The sequence below is a fragment of the Conger conger genome, chromosome 5 (genome assembly GCF_963514075.1).
Source record: "Conger conger chromosome 5, fConCon1.1, whole genome shotgun sequence".
Taxonomy (NCBI): Eukaryota; Metazoa; Chordata; class Actinopteri; order Anguilliformes; family Congridae; genus Conger; species Conger conger.
In genome coordinates this window covers 55768828-55788230 of record NC_083764.1, presented here as the reverse complement: position 1 = coordinate 55788230, position 19403 = coordinate 55768828, and the positions used below count along the sequence as shown (strand labels likewise).

Genomic DNA, 19403 nt, shown 5'->3' with positions numbered 1-19403 from the left:
ACCTTTTGTTTGACTGTGATGCCCCGGTAGAACAGAGGAGCCGTCTGTAGGCGGGTCCGGGGAGACTCACACAGCGGGGGAGGTGTCTCAGGACTGCCGCCACTTTCTAAATCCATTTTAAAATGGTAAAAAATTAATGGTAAAGAATTCATTCTCCTCAGCTGCAGACTTGAACCAAAGCCAAGACGTCCAGTAAATCCCATTTTGACACGCACACATCTCAAATGCCGTCGGCCAGCTTTGGGATATTGGGAGGACTAGTTGTCAAACTTAAGAATTCGGAAATGTAAAAAAGCATATATATTTAAAGGAGTGAAAAACATGACGTAATTCTATTTGCTGATTCAGCTGAAATTGTTAAAAGAAACCCCTTTTTTTGGCATTAAGAAGAGAATGCTTTGATCTGAAAAATTACAAAAGCTTGGGTTTTGTAAAGAGCCCGTATCTACACTATAAGATTAAGTTTTAGGTTAACCTTTGACCCTGCTGTGAATGGGTGGAAAAACTGAAAACACTTAAATTTTCATTTCAGGAGAGGAATTATTATTCCAATTATTGATCCAATATTTGTTTTGTGGTCTGAACAATAGCATCACCAGACTAAAGAGTCTTAATCTGGCAATAACCATCAGGTTTTGATGTTATATCATGCTATATCATGGCTTACCCAGCCAGAACTCATCTTCAAGGTTGCCAAAGCCAACTCTGTAGTCACTCCACTTCCTCGAGAAATCCGTCAAGCCATTCTGCCGTCTCTGGAAGACCTGCATTGTAGCAAATAAACAGGATTAGACTCATTTCATTGAGTGCTTACAGAGTTTGATGTGTTGGAACACTGAGGGAAAGGTGTGAGGGAGCTGGTGAGAAAAATGCCGAAACGTGTGACTGCTCACATCAACGTAACGCCGTATGGGAAAACGTTTCCATTTTCCGAAGTAAAACGTTGTGAATTAATGCTTTGACTGGCAGCTATTACACTTTCTCAATAATTCATAAATACATGAAATAAACACATCCGGATAAATAAATAAATGCTAATATTAGGTTAGCTTAGGTACACTCCTGCCATTGCCCTTGATCAAGGCACTGGCCTCAGAACTGGAATTACATTATACATTTACATTTTAGTCATTTGGCAGACGCTTTTAATCCAAAGCGATTTACAAGTGCATAGGTTCTTCCACAAGTTAAAGCAACACATCCATAACTAGTAAACTACACATGAAGTGCTGTTCTAAACATACAGTCATCATAAGTGCAAAGAGTTGGTCCCTGGGTACCGCACTGTAGCTGCCCACTGCTCCTAAGTAAAGAGGATGGGTCAAATGCAGAGGACAAATTACCCCACAGGGTGTAATGAAGTCTTTCTTACTTGTTTTCTTTATCATTTTGGGATTTTGCGGATTTGCTTTTTATTGCAAGTGAGGGATTGCAGTCCTCTGCTATGCCCGTGGTTTTCGATTGTGGTCACATGCCCTCCCCCCACATCAATCCTCAACCCCCCCCCATATGCTCCTCCATCTCGCCAAGAGAGACACTTACGATCCACCCCCCTCCATCTGTAGTCATGTCGCAGTACACCTGCACGCCCTGGCTGGGGTCCCTGTTGATGTAGATGGTGTAGACGCCACTGAGAGTCTCCCCGTTGAGGAGGTGCTGGGCGCAGTTCTGGGGTGTGGCGAAAAGGCGGTTTCCTGTTTGAGAAGAGGAACACACCTTTTGACCCGCAGAGGAAAGAGGAAGCGGTTGAATTTGGAGAACTGCACGATCCCACTTGTTTACCGTCTGGGGACGGCTGGTAGTTCTGAGGGAGGGGTGGGTGAATTAAACATTGTGAATGTTTTAACCTTTTGAAGAGTAGGGTTTTGGAATGTTTATAAGTCAGTGTTATACAACTCCCAGTGTTTTCAGTCACCAGTAGTGATTTTTACATCAGCATTACAATATTCACATCCTAATCACATATTTGTGATGTCACACCTAAAAGGGTTAAATGCTGATAAATCAGAAAGAAATAAGTTTTCTTGTGGTGACTGATACCTTCAGTGAAACCCCTGGAGACAGAGAAGTAGAGACCCATGAAACGCAGTGATATACACGCTGGGGTGTGAAACAGTGACAGTTAAACGAGGAGTGTCATCTAGGCTGGGCAAAGTTCCATAAACATCCTGAACTGCGAAACATTTTCTATTTTATTTCCAAGGAAGGGGCGTCTTGTAAAACTACCAGAGCACAAATATCAATGAACAAGAAATACCGGTACGCATCCCATGTCGTCAATCTCGGATCAAGTCTCAGCCGGCTTTGTTATGAGGAATTTAAACATCTGGGGGAAAATTGAACAGGTCATTTTACAGGGTGTCACCAATCTTTTGTCACTTAGAGGGATCTCGGTTTCATTTATCCTGAGCTAGCTATGAAAGTGTGGCCATGGCGACAGAGGCGGGTATACTGCAAAAAAAAAAGACTGTCTTAACAAGCATTTTAGTCTTGTAATTCCTTCTTTTTTTTCTCTCAAGTAGAGAATATTAACGTGTTGTAAGTTATAAGTGAAATTTTCTTAGCCCACTGGCAAACAAGATTTGCTAGACGAGTGAAATCTTCTTATTCCATTGGCAAATCACGAAATGAGCCAAACTGACTTACTAGCTTAGCAATATTTTTGTCTTATTTTGCAACAAAAAAAAAGAAGAAAAGAAATTCGATTTTAAGTCTCAACGTAACACTAAAATACTTGTCATTTTTTGGGGTTTTGCTGGATGGGCGGTAGATGCGGGCAGAGACAGAGGCCCCGCGGCCCCCTGGAAGCGTACCCGTGGAGAAGGAGGTGGAGACGATGGCGCTGGTCTCCAGGCCCCGGGCGGCCTGGAGCCTCACGGTGTACTCCGCGGTCTCCGCCAGGCCCTCCAGCCGGATCCAGGTGTCCTCGGCATCCAGGATCAGCTCCTGGGATGCGGGCGGGGAGGAAAATCCGATTAGAGTTTGGCAGAGTTATGAAAACCGGGCACAGTGACGCTCCCCAGAGCGAAAGAAAAAAAACCCAGCTGCATCTGTCTGACGTGTCCTCCCAGTTGCAGAGGGCGGCTGTTTCCTTTACTTTGACCAAACATTGGCCATTTTCACAGATTTTACTGCCAAAAACAGGATATGGGCAATCAAGAAACAATATTGCATCATTTTATGGGTGCAAAATTGTGTCGTAACAGAACAAATTCAGTTTTTCCAAATGCAAGTCCACAGGAATAATTAAATAAGTTCCCCCGTATCCCGGCGATCACCAAGAGGCTTATAACAATGTGTTTCAATGTTCATTTTCCCACATTTCCATCTGTGTACACCACATCATTGTTTTCTCATTTGACGAGTGGCATTACAATAAGCCTGAAAAGGCTTTCATCACACACAGGAGCTAAGAACCTGGCCGGCAGCCATTTTGAAAGACAGGGAGTCCTCTTCTGTCCCTTCTCAAATCCCAGACAGCTCCATTCGACTCACAGTGTTTCGGCAAATCCATTTCAATCAAACGCTGATCTCCTGGTGAGTGACGCATCGTTTTTGGGGAGGGCTAAGTCTGGGTTTTATTTGGGTGCGATAAGCAGGCCCTTGAGCCGACTCTCTGCCGGAGCCTGCGGTAAGTGGCAGCGCAGAGAGCTTCTGGCCGACTTATGAAATATGAAGGAAAATATGAAATATTCAACCTGTTTAAAAAAGAGTCATACATTTATAGCAATATGTTTCCTGAATTATGCAGAAAAGAAAGCTTCAATGAGGACAAGCGCAATATCGCCACTCTTGATAACGAGGGTTTGTTAGTGTGTTTGGTCCAATGGTGGCAACACAGTCAGCGTTGCGTCCGTTCTGCTACTGTACTGTACACGACCCCGGGAGGTTAGGAATAACATTAGTTATCTGAGGAGACAGTCGTATTTGAGATCCTGAGATGAGAGGACTACACAAACGAAGGCCATTAAGTAAATTGTGGTTCTAGCTGTCCTGTGTACACACATCCAATATGCAGTTCTGATGTAAATGAGCCCAGTACAGCGACACAGTCAGAAATGAGCTAATGCATCAGATGCACACAGATCCTATGAGAATGTAATGTCATGTACAGGTCATTGTGTGTGTGTGCGTGTGTGTAGGGGTGGGTTGGTGGGTGGGGGGGTGTTCATTTGAACAGTGCGACTGTTTGTGTCGAGAGAAAGATGTATCCTCTGTGCACTACTGCCACCCCCTGGACAAACACAAGGACAGGCAACTCATAGGGTCAAAAGTGCACCAATCCACAGGGATGCCTGTCCAATGAAACATGCAATTATTTCTATGTAGTTCCACACTTTATCAATAGCTACTGCGTGTGTCTGTGTGTTCATGCATATATGAATGAAATATATTCAATGTTTGACTGAGTTCTACATTACTATATTAATGTCGTAATGACATTGCAGCCACTCATTGAGTGAATATTCAATCAGAGGGAGATCACATGACAGAGGTGAAGAATGAAGAGACCGCCAGGGTCATGTGTGATGTAATGAGCTAAAAAAATCTTATTTGAGAAAAATGTCAGGGGAAATTATATCTGGGGGCTCATTAATAGACGTATTGCAATAGTTAATGGCTCTGTCAATTTACTTTATTAATACTACTGGCAAGAGCAAAAGTGCAATTAAATCAAATAAAATAAAGACGTTAGCCCCAGAAGGAAAATGATGAGATTTAAAGTGCTCGGCAGAATAGATATTTGTGGTGGAACTGCGCAGTGAAATTCTAAATATCACAGTAGGTCAACTCAGTCACAGTGGTGTGTGCGGTGTTGCATATCTGAGTGGCAAAATACGATAAAAACAGATTTTTTATTTAATTTTTTCCAGGCAGCTGGGGCTCAGCAGCATGTCAGAGAAGAAGAAAGCAGTGCCTACTTTGCGGTTGCCGTCTGAAGACTTGTACGTGAGCATGTAGTTATCGATGTCAGTGACGGGCGGCTGCCAGGAAATGAGGGCACTCCGGTGGTTCACCTCACTGGCCGTTAGGTTCTTTGGCGCGTCCATGGCTACGGGAGGAAGCAGAGAAGAAGACAATGGGGGTCAGGGGTCAAAGGTCACATTCACAGAGCTGATTGCATGAACGTTGATTACGATAATTACAACAAAAGCAGTGTCATGTGTGAAAACTGAGTGATTAGTTCTTTGATGATAATGGCTTGTTATTGCTTGCCATAATCAGTGAATCTCAATTACTATTATGTGAGCTATGAGTGTTTTTCTACTTAAGGAAAGTTCAAAATAAAGTTAAAAAGACATTCACTCCAGCGACAAAATAAGACCAAGGGGGAAAACCAAAACATTCAAGATAAATGTCGAAAAATAAATGTTGATTAAAATGTGAGATAAATTTGCATTTTATTGATACACAAGTGAGTTAAATCCAATTAAAACATTCAGAATAGTGTAAATATTTTAAATAATTCATATACTGTACGTTTAAAATAAATTAATCATTAACAGATTAAATTGAGAAACAAGAACTGCTCAAGGAAATCAAATGTCCATCAGTTTATCTTCACAGTAAGAAGAACTGGTAACACTTTACAATTCCATGTTCCATTAAGTAGCACGAACTTATTCTTAACTAACTGCTACTGAGAAGTTAATCTGTACAGCACTGTTAATGTATTTGTAGATCATTAATTCATGTTAACAACTACATTAGTTATTGGAATGCTTCATATTGGAATGAAAAAGTCAGTTAATGCATTTGTTAATGCTTAACTAAAAGTTAATCCTATGGTTTGCTAAATGTATAAATATTCATATAAATATTCATGTACCAAATATGTTAGTTAGTTGTTAACAAATTCCTGAGCTAATGAAAAGTTAATTGATGTATTTGTCCATCATTAACTCACGTTAACTACATTAGTTAATGCCAATTCATGAACCTTATTGTAAAGCGTGACAGAAGAACCAAATCACGGGTCTGAAAATGATAGAGAAAAGCAAATAGGAGATGCTGAATTAGGCGTGATGGATAGTATAAACTGTGGGAAGACAGAGGAAATTACAGCGTATCACACATTCACTGCATGAACATGGCATGCAGCACCCCTAGGGCAGCGAGTTGACTGTGAAACTGCGATGACAGACTCGCCAAAGTTAGAAGCAAAATTACACTCCGTGTAAGTATGGGTCTGTATTCCCGCTCAGGTTTATCTGACAGGCCGTCATTCTCTCAGAACCATCACCGGCATTTATCTCTGTGTTTCCTTTAAACTTTTCATCATGATGGATGCTAATTTAGCATTTGCATGTCAAAGAGCTACGGGTGACATTTTTTTTCCCCAGCATTCCCTGTGTTTTTAAGAGTATTTCTGTTGATTTTATGTCTGTCACAATTCTCACTGTTTCTCTCTCTCTCTGTATCTCTTAATTTCTCTCTCACCCTATTTCTCTCTATCTACATATTTCCTGTCTCTTTCCCTCAGTCGCTCTCTCTCTCGCTCTCTCTCTCTGACTCGGTTTCTCCTTGTCTCTCTCCATATCTCTCTAAATTTGTATTTCTCTCCATCTATGTATCTCTCTCTCACTCTCTCTGTCTCACTCTTTCTGTCTCTCTCCTCTCTCCCAATCTCTCTCACCTCTATCTCGCTCACTCTCTCTGTCTCACTCTTTCTGTCTCTCTCCTCTCTCCCAATCTCTCTCACCTCTATCTCGCTCACTCTCTCTCCCACGCACACACACATGTGTACACACGCACACACTCACTAATTGTCTGGGAGTATCTTTCTTCTAACTCATGAATGTGGCTTTATGGGGTCTGTCCAAGGGAGCTAACGGCCCCCTTCCGGTCACGGTCACAGCCCATCCCGACCGTTCTGCCACATTCAAATATCCCAGCGGTTATTTTCTCAAGAATCCACCTCGTTAAAGACCGCGTGAACAAAGAAACGAGCAAAGATGATGCAAATTGTGTGCAATCCAAGAAGCATAGGACATTAGGCTTTATTTCCTCATTTAAAACAGACAAACACACCTTGTCTTTATGCCAAGGTCTCCCCGAAACACTGAGTCAACAAAATTAATGAAGGGCTCCTGAGTTCTTTGTTTTAGTCCTCTTTGAACGCTGAGAGCGGTCGACGACGTTGCCTTTTATCAGAGAATAACAGAGTCAAAAAAGCAGTCGCGCTATTGGAGCCGAACGGCGGCGAAATGAAACAATCGCCGTCGAATTACAAACAAGCGGAGTCCGCCGTTGCGTGAACTCCACTGCCCGATCGAGTGATTGCTCGTCAACATCTAACGGGGAAGCTGGAGAGGAAGTGGCAGGCCAAATGGCCTGTGACACTTTGATTATGTACAAATTAATCTGTTTTCCATAACATGTCACATGATTAAACGTCCCGACCAGTCGGCAGTGTCCTAGTTCTCCACTGCGGCTCGCTGTCGCCGAATGAAAGACTGTCGGCTGGGCTGGCCGTGTGAACACACACTGCGCACACACACACAATTACAAGTGTGCATGCATATACATACATACAGACACAGTTCTTTACTTTAGTACACACAAGTACACACACACATGCACGCACACACACAAACACAATTGCATGTGCAAACACACAGGAACACACACAACCTTTACATTAGTATAGTCACACATGTACACGTGTACATGCACACACACACACAAACACACACACTTGTTAATGGTCTGAGAGCCTTGTTGCTGAGGAGACCTTGGTATTTCCACCACTTGTCTCCCTCAAGGGGCCTGATGCTCTGCTGACGATGCATTTTTTTGTTTAGAGTCTCCAAAAATATACTCCTGTACTCCCCATCCACTGAAAACAAGAGTCTTAAAGCGAGCGCTCCCCTGTCTGCTCACGGAACAGCCTAGAATCCAGCAGGCTTACTATCTGCCATCTAACATGGCCAAACCTCCGGCCAAAGCCTGGCCGGATCGATCAACGTAATCGACCGACTATTTAATCACCTCTCCCTTCGTTTCTGGGTGCCCCCCACCCACACCCCCTGATTTATGAACAAGCAAATCATGTGCTAGTTACAGTATATTTGGGTCATCCAGGAGTTTGCTTACACCAGATGCGTAGTGTTCACTGGGCGGAGCTCGCTTGCTTTTGCCGTATTACGCAGCCCGTGCAACAGCTATAATGCGTGAGCATGCGCTCTTAGAAATAAAGCGAGAGTGGAGGTACATTTCTGTTCTTCCAGGATCAAATTTCCCAAATGAACCCTGAAAGTACAGTAATGCTCTCTTTGGGTACAAATGAGCTTGTTTTCCAGGCAAAAAAGGAACAAATTAACTATATATTGCTGGCAAGTGGAACAATTTTCCAAACACTACACACCTGGTGCAATTCCAGCCCTAGAGTCTGGGGTTGTGAGACAGTCGTGCTAAGCGGGTTTGCATACTTACGCGTGGCGAAGTTGGCGATAACAGTCCCACTGGTGAGGGGCCCCTTGGTGGCGTACAGGGCCACAGAGTAGCTGGTGCAGGGTAGGAGCCGGCTCAGCTGGTGCTCCTGACGACTGCCCTCCACCAGGATGGTGTCGGCGGGAACTGCAGAGGAGGGTAAGGGAAAGGTCAGTCGAGGGTCGGCGGGACAAACCGGCACTGAGTCAGCAGCTCTACTCGTCCCGACAGTACATTCCGGAAAACCCGTCCCCACTTGTGAGCAAGCCTGGATCTGTCATCTTCGTGTTTTTTTCGTTTTTCTCCTCGCCCGCCTGGTGGCTGCCAAAAGCGCTGAGTGAAAACAGTGATGCGTTTACAACGGAGGAATTTACAATCCCCCTGAAATTGTGGCATGAAATCGTCCCCCAGGCGCAGTTACCCAGCAATCACTGCTGTCACGGGGACAAAGACAGGGGAAAATAAAGAGAGACGGGGACTTTTTAAAGTGTGACGGAGGAGCTGCGAGAGTTTTTCTGAAGTGGCGGAGCAACAGGGCTGTGAACAACCAACCTCCCCCCCCAACCCCTGACCTTGATGCAACACAATCTCCCACGGGCAGCCTATAGCCTAGCAGTTATGGTGATAATACACCAGCAGTTGGATGCCGTAAAATGAAACCAAGAAGTAGAAGAAGTAACATATTGGTTGACAGGGGCCCAGAGGTTTGGTGCTTCAAACCCCAGTGTGACCACAATAAGATCAGTGCAGCTGTGGGCCCTTGAGCCAGGCCCTTAACCCTGCATTGCTCCGGGGGGGGGGGGGGGGATTGGCCCCTGCTTAGTCTAATCAACTGCAAGTCGCTTTGGGTAAAAGCATCAGCTAAATAACTACTCTAATGTCCAAGAGGGGGTTTCATAACTACGTCTGCTGTATATGCACTGGGGCAAACGCTCACAGTTTCTCATTGTGTGTACTTTTCTCTTTAGCACAGTAGATGATGGTGATAAAATTGACTGTTAATTTTCGCACGCCTTCTTTGTGTTAATTCTAAGAATGGAATGAATGGATCCACGGATCCTGAATAGATCCACGGATGGTTGGATCTGCAAGAGCTGTTCTGAAGTGAAAACAAAAAAGTAAGTATTATAGTCTTAGTTGGACTTAAAACCTTTTTTCCTTTGACAATTTCTATTATTATTTTGCAAGACATATGAGACAAAAATACTACCCATGAGGTGGAACAGTTTCAACTCAATTCAAGAGTTACCAATTGGGCAAGAAACTAATCTAATCTTCTACTAGAGAGAAAAAAAGATGAAAAGAGAATAAGACCAGAATAAAACCTTGGTTGCGCGTGAGGGTGAGCACGTAGTTATCCACACTGGACAGAGGGGGTGTCCACCGCAGAAGGGCTCCCTGGGGGGTGATGTTCAGGGTCATCAGGTCCAAGGGCATGTCCATGGCTGCATGGGAGGAACAACACAACCGTGAGGGGAGACATTAACACGGCACAGCCGGAACCAAAGAATAAGTCAATCTTAACACATTTTTGTGTTCTAGTGTATTAAATATAAGTATTTTAGTCTTATATTTAGACTCAAAAATTACTTTTTTACTAAATGGGACAAAAAGTTTGCCAGTGAGGTGAGCCAGTTTTACTCATTTCAAGATTTGCCAATGGGGTAGCTAAGACAATTTCACTTCACATGCAAAAAGGAACTTAAAACAAGGTAATAATTTCTACTTGAGAGAGAAAAAAGTATGATTTCAAATCTCATTACAAGGCTAAAACATTTGATAAGACAGACTTTTTTTTGCAGTGTGACATGGTTTAAACCCCTCACATAAGACCAGCACATCTCCACCCCCCATTTTATCTTCCCACAAATCCCTAGCTGCACTCTTTTTAAGTTTCACACATCCAAAGTAATTGGCTTTGATCTTCCTGCCTTCCCTTCCAACCTTCATATGGTTATTATATTCAAACTGATATGAGAAAAAAAATCACAGTTTCTGGCAGCTAACCACGGAAATGCAAATTGGGAGCCGGGTCTTCATTACGTGTGATTTTTTTACAACCACAGTTCCAGATTGGAGATTTTATGAGAGAAGTACTATCTTATACTGCAGATTGTCTCCGAGCTACGTCTTTTATCTACAGAAATAGAATTCATAATACCTACTCAAAAAGTTACAGCTCAAAGGATTACTCGGAGCACTGCTGTTTTAACCTGGAATTTTATATGAAATGTACGTATCAAAATTATCTAGAGAATGACCAGCGAAGCCAATGTATATCAAAGCTACCAGCTCAGACAGGCTACCAGCACTAGCTGGTTGACCAGCTCATACCCAGCTAGTCCAGCTTCATGACCAGCTTGGCCAAGCTGGTTGACCAGCTTGTACACAGTTACACAGTTAATAGAAATTTCAAGCTGGTCAAGCTGGCATAGCTGAACTTTACAGCCCCGTTAGATGCACCTTAGAAAAGAGGGCTAAATGCAAACGGCATGACTTTAAACCCCTAGTCATCACACTGGAGCAGCATTTTTCGATTAACAAGGTTGTCCCCCCCCTCCCTCCCGCTTTCCTCATGTGCTGTTAGCAGGGGGGGGGGGGGGGGGGGGGCATTTATTCTTCTCAGCGCCAGATGCTGTGGCACATCTGAGCCCGGATTCAAGCCGCAGCTCCCGCTACCCGCTCTCCCATTAACGGAGTTGTCGACTCTGACCCGGCGAGGCCCCGGCCATTCATTAAATTCAGAACCGCGGAGCTCCGCTGCCCGGCAACCCGAGAACGCGGCTACGCACCAGCTATTAGCCTCTGCGCCGCGCGCCTAACCGCCTTCCCCTCATTCCCCATTCCCACGTCCTGGGGGCTCCTCAGAAGTCTTTATCAGCCTGTTTCATGTAACGAGCATCCTGACGAGTTGTGCGTCCTGACCTCGTCCAGGTCTTCTTCCGAACACCAAGGCCTGGTGTTAATGGTCAGAGATTTATAGGTTTAATGACTACTAGACTCCGGAGCAATGGAGCCACACAAGCGCTGACACTTCTATCATGTGCGCTGTATATGCACTGGGGTTAATGCTCACAATTTGTCATTGTGCTGTCTGTTCTCTTTAGCACGGTAGATGATGGTGATTGTTCATTTTCTTTTGTGTTAATTTTAAGAATGCCCTGAATGGTTCCACGAATGCTTGCCGCTGTTATAGGCTGTATAATTTAATCAAAAGCTGGCTCCTTCCACCAGTAAAAAAGTTTAAATGAGGCACAGCCCTGAACCGCTTGCATTAATTATCTTATATTAGTTATTTTGAAACAGCGGCAATTAAATCTTGTTCTGTCAGGGATGTACCGTACACGCCGGGTAATGATTTGCATATTCATGATTAATGAATATTTATTCAAGTGCTATTTTTAAAATTTGCATACTGACCCGCATGCAAGTTTGAGTGAGTATGTGTGTGTCCACGTGCATGCGCGTGTGTTTTTGTGTGTGTACGTGTGTATGCTACAAGAAGCATAAATACATAATAGTTATTGCATTTTTAAAACCAAACACACAAATCTATAATTATGTGTCCAGATAAATATTCAATTATGGTAGTGCACTTGAGCTTTTATTTTGACTGCACTTTGGGTTAAAAAAAGTATTTTTTAAACATTTTCATTTACCGCAGTTGAGCACTCGGTGGAATTTCAGGGCATGGTAATGGTGTGCAGAAACATTTTTACTTTAATTGCATTTTGTCCTGCTTGACTTCGTCATACCCACAGCTACATGGGAGCACGTTATCACCAATTTATTCAGCGTCTGGTCAGAAAAGCAAGCATACACTTGCGCTTTACATAATTTTGCTTAAGAAATAAATAAAGAGACATTTCCATTTTTCAAGGTTGTATGAAAATGGCTTCATTAATGTTAAATAAGGTGAAGAGTAAGACTCTTTTCAGTTGAAATTTGCTTGCTCTTCGTCCTGCAGCCCAATGTTGGAGTTGTACTTAATTGAAGCCAGGTATCGATTCTGTGTGTTCAAGAGTCTAGGACATTTACAGTGCCATAGGCAAAAAAAAAACATTTGAATGGAAGCTTTATTCAACATCACAATCTCACAATCGATCGAATCAAGACCCACCTGGACCGACCACGTCAAAGCTACACTAACGGGCGTTAACGGATGCTAACGGATGCTAACGGGCGCTAACGGACAGCGGCGGCAGTTCTCTGCCTGGGACAGAAGAGAGGCACGGGGGGGGGGGGGGGGTTTAATATTCGGGAGCACTGCAGCGGTGGCAGCAGGCCACGAGCGCGCCCTCCGCATGATCAAAGGGGAGATTAAAATCTCTTTTACTCCCAGTCAATATTTACAAAATAAGCTTTTTTCCATATGACTCCGCACCTAATGCCCTCATTTAGTCGCGAGCTGATATCGCGCTAGCGCTGGAGGGAGGCAGAGGCACAACACAGCGGAGGGCAGGCAAGCCATTATGCAAAAATGTTCCAGCAAGCAATAAAACCGTAATATCTCACACAGAGGGACACGGAGGTAGACCCGTCTTCTTCTTCTGCAGGACTTCACACGTATAATGACTCCGACACATTCTGTTCAAGCCAAGATGTGTTGGAAAGATAGGCCATCTTGTTATGTGGGCGTGTGTGTGTGTGTGTGTGTGTGTGTGTGCCTGCCTATACGCATGTGCATCCACATTATTTTTGGAGTCCAAATTACATGCATTCTGACAAATGTGTTAGTATCTCACAACCGAGATGCATTAGCCTACAGTAATTATCACACCTTGTGTAGATGTTAAGCAAAATATCATAAAACAAAGAAAGCCCTCAGGGAACAGGGACATATTCTAATTTTACTGACTTCAACTCCTTCATTGCTTAAGAGAATTAACATTAAATTCTTTAGCCGAGCGTAGACCTCGAGAAAGGAAGAAAAGCCAGAACAAAGAGAGAAGATAGAGCATGCACATTGCATTGTGGGAGATCAGCGTTCGCCATTTCCACCGGGGAACGCTTTCATTGTACAAAAGAAAATAGAAAATCCGATGATTAGTTCGAGGACGGGGAGCGCTTGTGTGTTTTGCGAAGTCGCTGTTCAGAGGCAGGTTCAGAGGCCCATAACCGTGTTGAGGAATCAGCAGAAGATTATGCATGCAGCGACAGGGCGGTTAAGTCTGGGTTAGCAGGCCTCGGCCCTGAGGAGAACTCAACTACTCTGCCGTATCTATTCACATTAAATTGTCCGGCAGCTCAATACGGGAGAGCCCGGGATAAATGACTGACCAACTCGTGGTGCTAGAGGAAGCAGGAGGAAGATGGTGATGAAAGCCTGAGCCTGGTGCAACTCAATATTTTAACAGAATACAGAAAAAAAGAAAATCATTCCTATTGAGGAAATGTTGGCCGGCGTGTAGTTCCTATATAAATTGACAGTGCAATCACAACGATTACATGGTACATGAAGCAAATTTGTCCAGATTGAAAGTGGGTTTGTTGGCACAGAATATACTGCAGGTTTACCAGATTGGGGATGCCAACGAAAGCAGAGTTTATGATTATGGGGAGAGGCTGATCATGAAATGGACAGCCCCATACATCTACAGTATGCAGGTAGCTGATTTAATTCAATAAAGGAACACACTGTAATTCCAGGCTGTGAATAAACATGATATACAGCATTTTTAAATATTCTGTAACTACTGCATGGCTTTAGGATTATAATTAAAGCAGGCAAAGCCAATATATTTTACATATGGGTTATTCACTTTTGTGGGCCGCAAGACCTGCAGTTAAGTAGTCTGTTCTACATATTCAGTAACAACGAGGTATCTTTACGCATGAACTAAAGCAGGGATACTGCTGGCCCTACAGTACAGACTCCAGGCCTGTTTTCTTTCCTCCCAGGTAATTAACTGAACAATTATATGCTACTGTTTGGTCAGACTGTCTTTGCACCTGACTCCCAGGTACGGGGAGGGTAGAAAACCAGAACTTTTCGGTCCATTGAGGACTGTGCATTGAGGGACATGGTTCTAAAATCTAGAACTGTACGGCATGAAACCGGAACTATGATGGAAATCCGGAATGTTCTACGTACTTAGTGAAAGTGACGTGTTCACATTCTACATTCTATAACTCTACTGCAGCCATCATCAAATCAGGACCATCCATCCATCCATCCATTATCTGAACCCGCTTATCCTGATCAGGGTCGCAGGGGGGCTGGAGCCTATCCCAGCATACATTGGGCGAAAGGCAGGAATACACCCTGGACAGGTCGCCAGTCCATCACAGGGCACACACACCATTCACTCACACACTCATGCCTACGGGCAATTTAGACTCTCCAATCGGCCTAACGTGCATGTCTTTGGACTGTGGGAGGAAACCGGAGTACCCGGAGGAAACCCACGCAGACACGGGGAGAACATGCAAACTCCGCACAGAGAGGCCCCGGCCGACGGGGATTCGAACCCAGGACCTCCTTGCTGTGAGGCGGCAGTGCTACCCACTGCACCATCAGGACCTTGAATCCTAATCCAGCCCCGATTTACCTTTTCCCCCGGGTAATCAACTGAACAATTAGAGCTGGCCACATGACTTCATACTTGACTCCCAGGTAAAGGGATAGGTGAAAGCCAGCAGTTCTGGAGGACCGTGACTTGATGATGGCCTGCTCGGCTGTGTGCTCCCAGAAGGGCAGGCCTGACCTGTAAAGACGCTGGTGCTGACGACCTCGCTCTCCTGGCTCCCTCGCACCGCGTTCAGGCTGATCGCATACTCGGTGGCGGGGTAGAGGCTGCTCAGCGTGTAGTTGGTCACATCGTTCTCGATCACCATGCCGTCCACCCTTCCTGTGGACCGGAGGAAAACAGCTGTTTTGTATTTGAATTGTATTTGAATTGAAAACAGCTGAATTGTATTTGAATTGTGTTTGAGTGGCCCGTGGTCTGACAGAAGTGCTGTACTTCATTCTCCAGAACCCATAAACTAAATGCTGTATATCTTACTTCAGGTAGTCATCAAATACAAATGATTGATACACAGGATGACTTCTATCTAAAAACTGTTAATTACTGTCCTCACGGCCCCCTAAAGTGGGGTTATGTATAAAAAGAGCTGTAATTCCTACACGGATCACCTGGTATGGATGTATCAACCTCAAATTAGAGCTGAGAGTCTACACTTCAACCTCATGTTCTTTGTTTAATTTTAAATCCAGTGTGCTGAAGTACAGAGCCAAAACAATAACAATTGTGACACTTTATTTTTAGGCACACTCTATATATACACAGCTAACATTACTGTAATGTAATGTATTCTTAAGCATACATTTCATGAAAAGAAGATTGTTATATCTATGGCCAAGATGCGCAAGTCACTGTCTGTATGTGAAAAAAGAATGGTTTGACCTCTTCAACCCAATTTGCTGCATCCAAAGAAATAAATGAAAGGAATGTGCCAAAGGCACGGTTTCAAGAGTGAATTGTATAATGTACATTCATCTCTAAATGTTTTCCCTTTGAGATTGTGAGAAATATGTTGCTTAGGGTGCATTGTATCTGGCATACACGTATGCACACACACACACACAAACACACACACAAGCAGTTCACTACACTCACACACTACGGCACATTATGAAGTGCCTAAAAATGGGTGTAAAATTGTGCACCCCACCAGCAATACAGTATATAATCAATGTGTACCTTTTTGCTTGGAAAACATACTCCTTCGTACTCAAAGAGAACATTACTGTACTTTCAGACTACCTTTGGGAAATGTGATCCTTCCATTGAACTTCCATTGTCACGTTCTTTCTGAGAGTGTACATGCGCACGCACTCAAGGCGATGAGTCAACACGGAGCGACCGTAGCTCACAGTAGAATAGGTAAGGGGACAGACCTCGTGCTGACTCATAAGACATCTTGTAGTAATCGAATCGGGCGATGGGGTGGCTCCATGAGATGGTAACAGAGTCTTCGGTGACGTAGGACACGATAACATCCCGAGGGGGGTCCATCCCTGCAGGAGGTGAGGGGTGAAGGGGTAGGGGAGGGGAGAGGTGGTAGAAAGAGGGGGGGGGGGGGGCAGAGGATTCAGAGAGGTCAGAGTGGACAACTCATATCACGATAGAAGCCATCTCTAACCAATCAGCTGCCAGCACCGACGCTACGCCTCTTAACCGGGGCGGGAGGAGAGACTCAGGGTGGTGGTGTCACTTTGGTATTCCCTGCTGCTGCTGCCGCACACTGTCGCACGATTGCAGTTGCTGCTTTGCGCAGATTTCCTATCAACCGCATTCAGTACCAGAGTAACAGCACAGCTAAGCTCGAGCAGATGTGGCTAACGCTGCACACACAGACTCAGGCAACACACACACACCCAAGCAAAACACACAGACTCAGACAATACACCGACACTCAGGTGATACACAGACACAGGCAATGCAAATAGACACACACACACACTTAGGCAACACTCACAGACTCAGGACGCACACACACACTCAGCCGACACACACACTCAGGCAATACACCCACACTTGAGCAACACACTCAGGAAACACACACAGAATCAGGTAACAGACACATACACTCAGGCAAAACACGCACACTCGGGCAACAGACACACACACACTCACTAAGGAAACACACACACAGTCAGGCAACAGACACACACACTCAGACTCTGGAAACACATACACAGTCAGGCAACAGACACACACACACTCAGATTCAGGAAACAAACACACACTCGGGCAACAGACACACACACACTCACTAAGGAAACACACACACAGTCAGGCAACAGACACACACACACTCAGATTCAGGAAACAAACACACACTCGGGCAACAGACACACACACTCAGAAAACACACACACAGGCACTGGCAAACAGCGTGCCAGGGACGGCCATTTGCATTGTTATCGAGCTCCACCGGCCACCAGGGAATACTTTTACGATTGGCTCATCTGTCCAAGATCTCCCATCGGCACAGCGGCGGAGGTGAGGGAGAGTCCCGGAGCGTGCGGATGCAAAACCGGAGCTGAGTTAATCAAGAGATATGAGCCGCGGACAAATTCGGCCCGTGCGGGAAGATGTAAAAAAACCGAAGCGGGACCGGCGAGACGGAATCCACAATTCTACAATCTACAATTCCAGCCTTCGCGGAAACAGCGGTTAAGCACAAAGCGCCAAGCGAATCCTCCTCCCGATGCGGCTCTCCTATTATGACGGATATAATTGACAAAGTGGGCTAGCAATTCGAGGTAATGTCTTCAGCCTTATTGAGATGCGACTGGAATTCGTGTATGCACATTTTCAATTATTCTCCACTCAACAGAGCTGTCAGTCACACTATTGGATTTAGCCTCGATATTTAAACTGTTATCGAATAAAAACGCGGGACAGGTGCCCAGAATATTTGCCCCTGTGAGCCCCTTTACCTCACATGGGATATAGGCTGACCTCCAGCTAGTTCTGGGAATAGTTTTCAGCAGAACGCATTTGGCACTGTCACTTATCTTTACTTAAGACGGAAGGTGAATGCAAAAAGCTCAGTTCTTTTTTAAGCCACAGCCCGGTAAGGAAGTGTGGGCAGCGAATGTAATGGGTGGAGAGCACGGCGTGGAGGAGGGGGGGGGGGGGGGGTTATACGGCCACATGCGGAGAGGACAGCAAGGTCACCAGCCACGGCCTTTCATTACATTTCATAGGAACTTAAATGGCTGCTGGAATCAGAATCTGGGTTGAGGCCTTAGTTGAGTTAAGGCACGGAGTATAGGGCAGTGCCCCCAATCACTGAGCTGGAACATTGGATTTAAATCAGACCGATGAGAACAGTGCCCCCTACTGGCTGACTAACACGACTTCTTACAGAAAGCTGTTTATTCCTATCCAATCTCATGGAGAAGATGACTATGGGCACTGTATTTGAGGAAGTGCAATCACATTCTCATAGGTACACTTTGCTGCAGCTTCAAAATTAAATGTCCACTGGAGGTGCTAAAGGTAAGTTTAGACATTAAATTACTGGAGAACAGGCACATAGGCTCAGGAGACGGTGTGTGTGGGTTGAAACCACATAATAACATATCAGACTGCCTGGCGTACAAACAAACAAATACAAACAAACAAAACTGAAACGAATCATGCTCGACGGTCCAAAGGGTTACTTATTTTCTATTTTAAAATGTTGTATTCATCAATCTTATGTTCTGTTTTTAAATTCGCACAACCATCAACTCTACCTGATACGTAAAAAGGAGGATTTAAAAATGCTCATAATTTCACATTCCTTAAAGTCTGAGCTTCTTCACCACCCCTAGTTGACATTTTGTTTTAAAACTACAGCAAAGTGTCCCTGTGAGAACGTAATTGAGAACTTACCCCATGAGACTGGGCTGGTTGTATTCTCAGGTCTCCTGTTCCAAGTCCCAATCAAGCCCAGCCCTGCTTAGCATCAGACGTTTGGCACTGCCAGACTCAATATGGAGTGGCTCCCAGCCATGTTTGAATCGCCACCCCCCTTCTGTCATCAACCGCCATATCATTTGACAAACAGACATGTTTTCAAGCATGGGTTCTGGCCCGTGTGAGATACAAATCCCCCTCAGGCCGCCCCCAAAAACCATAACCCCTGCGTCCGTTTTTAATTCTGACGAAGCAGTGATCGTTAGCGTTGATTTGGAAATTGGCTGGGACTGCATCAAGCCAGGAAGTGGCTTGCAGGTGCTTCTGCAGCGAAAGTTCACCCCTTTGTTTTGGGAAAGCGGTCCTGAGACAGCGCGCCTTCCCCTCGGCCTGGCAGCTGTAAATAACAGCTTGCCCGCGCGGCGGCTGAATATTTCAGTCGCTTCCACGTTCAAGCAGAGGTAATTAAGAGAGGATTACCCGCGGAAGCGTTCGTGAAGAAATAAAGCGCGGAGGGAGTCTGCAATGCAGCTGTGTGAGGGGAGAGCCTAA

The 19403-nt window shown here is 44.7% G+C and overlaps 1 protein-coding gene across 1 annotated transcript in view; it reads right to left on the bottom strand.

Annotated features, from left to right (window-relative positions):
- The window catches only part of tnr (tenascin R (restrictin, janusin)), a 185206-nt gene that overhangs the window by 9783 nt on the left and 156020 nt on the right, over positions 1-19403 (bottom strand). The window contains exons 15-22 of the mRNA XM_061242726.1: positions 16337-16456; positions 15141-15284; positions 9759-9878; positions 8437-8580; positions 4923-5053; positions 2814-2946; positions 1543-1694; positions 668-764 (exon numbers count right to left, since the gene is read on the bottom strand). Coding sequence (XP_061098710.1) covers positions 668-764; positions 1543-1694; positions 2814-2946; positions 4923-5053; positions 8437-8580; positions 9759-9878; positions 15141-15284; positions 16337-16456 — 1041 coding nt within the window. The remainder of the gene's footprint in view (positions 1-667; positions 765-1542; positions 1695-2813; positions 2947-4922; positions 5054-8436; positions 8581-9758; positions 9879-15140; positions 15285-16336; positions 16457-19403) is intronic.